Source organism: Clarias gariepinus, chromosome 18 (genome assembly GCF_024256425.1).
Source record: "Clarias gariepinus isolate MV-2021 ecotype Netherlands chromosome 18, CGAR_prim_01v2, whole genome shotgun sequence".
In the NCBI taxonomy this organism is placed as follows: domain Eukaryota; kingdom Metazoa; phylum Chordata; class Actinopteri; order Siluriformes; family Clariidae; genus Clarias; species Clarias gariepinus.
In genome coordinates, this window is record NC_071117.1 from 2165110 (window position 1) to 2171774 (window position 6665).

A 6665-nucleotide genomic window follows, 5' to 3' on the forward strand; every position below is an offset into this window, starting at 1 on the left:
CATGCAGCAGACATGATTTTTTTTGTTCTAGCTTTTTTTTGTTATCACTAATTTAAGCAAGATATTATTATTATTATTATTATTATTATTATTATTATTATTTAAATCCCAGCTAATGTTCTTACTCTATAATTTGAGGTCCATTATGAAGCTGAACATTCTTCATCTTCTCTGTCTAGCTGGTAAGTCTACTCAACTTTTTTCTTTTCATGGTAACAGCTATTTATTGTCTGATATGTTTTAATAAATTTGATACATTTTCCATGTCACATCTGATTTACTAGACAAACAAGAACAAAAGAAATTTCATTTTAAACACTGTCCTGAATTCCACTGATCTTTCTGTCTCCGTACTGACTGAGACATGTATCAGAATAAACATAAAGCACTACTCTGCAAAGTTAGAGCTCAGGTTGAGAATTAATCTATCTCTCTATCTATCTATCTATCTATCTATCTATCTATCTGTCTATCTATCTATCTATCCGTCCGTCCGTCCGTCCGTCCGTCTGTCCTGTAAAACCTTTTTTGTCTCGTATTCTTTAACACATCACATTATATTTTGTACCAGGGGAACATTTTGGTCATTTTTTAAGCGCTCGATTTCCTCTGATTTATAATTTGTGTATTTCTGAAGGATGGATCTCACACATGCTATTGAAAATGATACAGTTATACAGTTATTTCCGAGTGAGTGATCTGATTGGACGAGAGGCGTTATTACATGACTGATGATAATAGACTTTGCTGGATAGATTAACCAAAAAATTCACACAAGTAAGAGTAGCTGTACTACAAAATAATATTACCCAAGTAGAAGTAAAAAGTAATCATTCAACATATTACTCAAGTAAGAGTAAAAAGTTTTCAGTGAAAAGATACTTAAGTACTGAAGATCTGTTTCAATCACAATGTCCGATTTCTGTTTTGTAGAACTTATGTATATATGTATACAATAATTAGGATCCAGGTGCTCAGGATGATCTCTGTAGTCCCTCTGTAGGACCTGGAGAGGATGACGGTTAGGAGAGACGCTTCTGGACTTTCTTTGTCATGGAGCTTCCGTCGATAGACTAGTTGAGGAAAAACGGAGATAAACAAAATGTTCTATGATACCCCGTAGATATAATAATCAAAGTTAAGTCAAGGTTAACATTTGTTAACATTTGTTTTTTGTTTACTCGTGATTTGTGTCTCAGCCACTCTTATTTGCATGTACGTTCTCTTCTTATCCACGGACATTTGTAGTGAACGCTGATTTTCATAAAGGACACTGGTGGTAAGGGCACTTGTTTTTCATACATCTAATAGGAAAATGTATTTCTTTTTTTTCCCGGATGGAGGGATGCACTACAATCTTTTCCATGTCGTGTTTGAACTGAAAGAAAAATTACTATAATTGAAGCACGGCTCTGAATTCCAGACCGAACTGCCAACCTTCTGATCAGTAACTCAGTGCCTTTGCCCTCTGAGCCACCACTGCCCATTTCTACATTTCCCATTTCTCTTGATGAATGAATTAATGAACAAAGCTCTTACCTGGCTGAGGTGTGTTGGACATGACAGTATATTGTGACATTGGGTTAGCTGACTAAAACCAGACTTTTAAAATAAATGGAAACCTGTAAGTCTGACTGAAATCGTCCTAAGTTGAACTTTTCAGTGTCGGCCTATCAGTCCCAGTCGAGCTACTCCTGCATGCACGGCTCAATCGGACACCCGACTCGGACTAGGTACTCTGCGTGTGCTCCACGGTTCCCACACTACGAAGAGCAGGACAAAGGAAAGGAGGAGCTAACCCTACAGTGGTGATGTCTGCCTCCAGATAACACCATGAAAGCAAACAACATGTACAATACTGTAACACGGCTCCACATGCTCCTCACTGCTAACCAACTTGTAGTCAACAGAGAATACAATCCTAACAAGCTGAAAGGGGGCTGAAAGGGGGCAAATACATTATACAACATCACCACAATACATTTCTACAAGGACTCAATATGTCACCAGACACTTTCAGTTAAAGTCCTTTCTTAATTCTTCGTAGTCTGTTCTTTAAATGTCTGTGCAGGACAACTGTCTTCTCATCCTTTTTGCAGAAATGAAAAAGAACAAAGTAAATAAATACACAGAATGTCCTGTAAGCGCCTTTAGTTTTTTTGGACTGTTGCATTCTGGGGGTAAATTTTAGTTGCTTCACATTAATCATAAAATCATTCAGTGCAACCGCCAGTTACAGCCAGACGCTGAAACAATAACCATTAGCATTCAGTGTAATATAACGACTCAGAAAACAAGCGGCACAGTAAAAAGTATTATTATATACAGTATCACAAATACAGCCTTAACACTCTACATTATATCACTGTATGCTCAAAATAGCATTTATACACACTAAAATAACACCAAAAACATGGAGCTCACACTGGGACTCTAGCATAGCTAGCTAACCGCTAATTTCACAAAGTGCATCAGAGTCTAATTCATTAAAATTAACACAACAGAACATCGACTAACTCAGGCTATACCTCCGACTAACTCGTTTAAAAGGGTTTATTTTACCCCAAAAGAAGAAGAATTAATGAATGATGTCACACACATGGTGTTTACTCTCTGGGTTCTTCTTGTGGAATAAAGCTGCCGAGGAGAGAGCTAGTACAAACTGAACTATACCAACATGTTGAAAATGAAGATCCTTGAATTATTGATATCATAGATAAACTCTCATCTTTAGGTCTTGTCCCAGTCACCAACCTGCAGCCTGTCCTTCACAACTACACTCTAATCAAATCCTCCAAAACATGGTCGCTGGCACAGGATTACTGCAGGACATTTTTTGGTGACTTGGCTACTATCGTGAGTAACGATGACTGGGTGAAAGTGATGGCACTGGCAAAGGCAACTGCGACATCGCAAGCCTGGATCGGATTGTACAACGACGTCAACAGCTGGCGCTGGTCCTTCCACAACATCTCGCTAATCACTGCAGGTTTTAGCAACTGGTACTCCTCACAGCCTGATAATAACATTGGCAAAGAATCATGTGCAGTAATAGACACAGGAGGACAATGGTGGGACTTTCCCTGCGCGAACCTGTACCCCTTTATATGCTACAATGGTGCGTCTGTGTGTTTAACTTGATTAGCTTTCTGTTGAAGAACCATTGATTTACCAACCTGGGCTTCTAAAAGAACTATATTGATTATTTCACCATGTTCCACAGGTAGCTACAGTGGTGCGGCGAGGTTCGTTGGTGTCACTAATGTCCAGTTGAGTTGGTCCGGCGCTCAGGCTTACTGTCGAGAGTTTCACACTGACTTGGCATCTGCAATCAACTCAGGCGATAACAGCCAGTTAGCTGCTGTGGCACTGCAGCAGGGTATTTCTTGGTTTGGACTGTACAGAGACACTTGGAAGTGGTCCGATGGGACAAAAGTGTCCAACCTAACATGGCTCCCTGCGCAGCCCAATAACTTTTATAGACCTGAGAACTGTGGCAGGTTTAATAACGGTCCGTTTAGTGATGAAACATGCAGTAATACTTACAATTTCTTCTGCCACATAGGTAAGTTATTAGACTATATTTTACTTTTAAACACAGCGGTACCTCGGAATACGAGTTTAATCTGTTCCAGAGGTGAGTTCTTAAGGTGAAATGGCGTATTGTGAAACGCATTGTCCCATAGGAAATAATGTAAATACAGATAATCTATTCCAACCACCCAAAAATATTACCAATATTATCAATTTCCAACACTATAATAATATTTTTGCATCTAATCATTTAGTAAAAACATGTAAATAAAGTAAAATATGAAATAAATATGAAAAATATTACATCTCACTTGCTTTAAAAACAAAACTAAAAGCGACTCCCTTTTCGTTATGTCTCACTAAATCTCAAGCTTTGTCTAAACTAGACAAAAAAAACCCTCCAAAATATCAAACACAAACACAAACAAGTTTTGAACCGCTCCTGTATGGAAGCATAACAGTGCCAAAATTCCCCCAAACTAAATAAATTGTAAATGCTGTTTACAATTTAAGACTTCGTAGGGAAGGATTTTTTCAATTCAGATCAAATTGCAATGCAGAAAAATTCATTTTTTTAATTCATGTAATTCAACATGCTATTTTGCTTTGGGGAATTTCGGCACTGTTACACTTCCGTACTCCTGGACGTGCTTGACATGCTAACATGGTACAAACTAGTTGAACGCCAATTGCTAATTGTCAATACAAATAATCAGTTCAGTTTCAGGTGATTAAGATTGAGTCTCACTCTCACAGACATATTTGTTAAAAGTTAGAATCCAAAGTATATAATATTTAATGATGATTATTTAAAAATGATGTAAATTATTTCAAACTTAAATATAATAACAACAAAAGCACATTTGCTCTTTCAACCTTAAATTATGTCACAAATGAAGCTATAAATAAAATAGTTTATTTTATGTGTAAATAATATGTAAAAAGTTATAATTACAGGTATAAAGACTTTATTTCTTATCTTTATTTCTTTGTTTCCAATAAATCATTTAATTTCACTTTCATATATGTTACAACTGTGTAACCATGAGGACTAAATTTGTTAAAAACTAAATGGAATGTGTGTGTGTGTGTGTGTGTGTGTGTGTGTGTGTGTGTGTGTTCCCCAGTTATTCCAGTAAGACACAAGCAAGTAGTAAAACTGCAGCTGATGTCATATGATACAACGTTAGATGCTGTTTTGCAGCCGACTGTTTTAGAGCTGGTGAGTAACTTGGTGTCTTTAAAAACATGTGAATGACCATCAGTCCATCCTTCCATCTTTAAGTCCATCTATCCATCCATCCGTCTATCCGTTCGTCTGTCCGTCTGTCCACCCATTTATTAACTTATGAATCTGTCCGTCCATTTGTCCATCTAAATATTGTCTATACCACTTATTACTGTGTTGCATCAGGGGGAACATGCACACACACACACACACACACACACACACACACACACACAAATTGTAAACAGTACTATTAAGATCATGAAACATCTTTAAATATTTAGACACATCCAGAAAAAGCTGCTCACACACACAACAGCAAACACATGCAACATCTTGAAGATCTTCTCTTTATCTTCTCTTTATCTTAGCTTTAAGTAAAGCTACATGTGCTAACAGACCTCTGACACTGACTTGTACACGTCTGATCTGCAGATAAAACAGAAAATGGATGAATACGGCATGTTGTTTAACTCCACAGTGAGCTTCAGGGTGCAGCAGTCAGACGGGAACGTCTTCTACAAGAAACCCAGAAATTAACCACGAATTCCTAATGTCACCACTGATCTTCTGGATCTGTAGATGAGTTGTAAATGATCTTCAGTACCCATCAATCTTTTGGACACAGCACTTCTAATTCAATATTTTTTTTTATTTGTTTGTTGGTTTGTTTAGTGATTTCCTTTCTGCATTACAGAACTAGAGGAACTCTAGAAGTTCACTCGGTGTCACCACCTGACTGGTAGTGTAGCTGTAGATGTCTTGAGGTACAATAGATCTTTTAACCTTAATGCAGCACATTTTTGTTCTTTTAGATAAAGTTGAGTTCAAAATTATTTACTTTTTCAGTGACAAATGAGTGATGAATTCTTATCCTCTGTAGCTGTAGATTTGAGCTGAGCTGCTTGGACTTATGTATTTTAATTACACTGCATTCATTTTAATTATAGTTAGTTAATAAGTCATTAAATGTATAATGAATAAAGAGATTTGGATATGGATAAGTGTAAGTGTTGTTTATATTATACACAAAAACCTGTCATATCCTCAAGATCCACTAGAGGGGGGTCATGGTGCAGGATTTAAAAATGTTTTACTTTATAAAATAATTAGGAGGAAAAGGGTGATGATAATAATAATAATAATAATAATAATAATAATTACATTTCCATTTTTCTACTTTAGTATTTCCAGGTCAGATTAAATCATATTAAACAGTCAGATCTTGATTTTCAGGTCCAGATTTTTTTAAATAATTGTATCTGATCATAAAAGTACAGTTGAAATAAACTACAATTTTTTAGTAAATAAAAATATTCTTTACATAATAGAATTCAACAGTAACAAAAAGTAACAAAATCCCAAGAGAAACATGATATAAATTCAGCTTGTGCGATAAATACTTTTATTACTATAATTATTCTATCCGTCCATATCAGAACCTCTGTTCCTCTAGGGAGTCTAGGCCAGTGGTGACCGTTCTATTGATTTGCATTTTTATGACGGTGGCAGTCAGCCTTCATGTCTCTCATTCACACGCTACAGGCAGTTTGTGAACACCAGTTAGACTAATCTGCAGGTATTTGGTCTGTGGGTCGAAACCAGAGTACCTGAAGAAAACCCACCAAGCACGGGCAAAACATGCAAACTCCATGCACACAGACCCCAAGGTGGGAACTGAATCCAGACCCTGCAGGTGCGAGGTGACTACGCCACCTATAATAATAATAGGCTAATAATAATAATAATAATTATAATAATTATAGTATATTTTTTAAAGGTATTTTCACTCTAGTTGCAGAGCAATTCTGTATTTCTTTCCCTTTTCTTTCAGTTATATTTCAGGAAGAGACAGCTTAACTCTATTTTAATTTTAATGCTATTTGCCGTACAGTTATCTATT

General features: G+C 36.4%; 1 protein-coding gene across 1 annotated transcript; it reads left to right on the forward strand.

Annotated features, from left to right (window-relative positions):
* Positions 1 to 117: 117 nt before the first annotated feature.
* Positions 118 to 5302, forward strand: LOC128506950 (C-type mannose receptor 2-like). Its single transcript, XM_053477564.1, has 5 exons — positions 118 to 182; positions 2735 to 3118; positions 3224 to 3565; positions 4662 to 4756; positions 5198 to 5302. The coding sequence occupies exons 1-5, from the start codon at positions 146 to 148 to the stop codon at positions 5300 to 5302; spliced, it is 963 nt and encodes a 320-aa protein (XP_053333539.1). The 5' UTR covers positions 118 to 145.
* The last annotated feature ends 1363 nt before the right edge of the window (positions 5303 to 6665 follow it).

Bases quoted from the DNA above. Each gene is read 5' to 3' on its own strand.
- LOC128506950 (XM_053477564.1), top strand. From the start codon at position 146: ATGAAGCTGAACATTCTTCATCTTCTCTGTCTAGCTG. The intron at 183-2,734 runs GTAAGTCTACTC...TCTCATCTTTAG, and splicing joins TCATCTTCTCTGTCTAGCTG to GTCTTGTCCCAGTCACCAAC. The intron at 3,566-4,661 runs GTAAGTTATTAG...TGTGTTCCCCAG, and splicing joins CAATTTCTTCTGCCACATAG to TTATTCCAGTAAGACACAAG.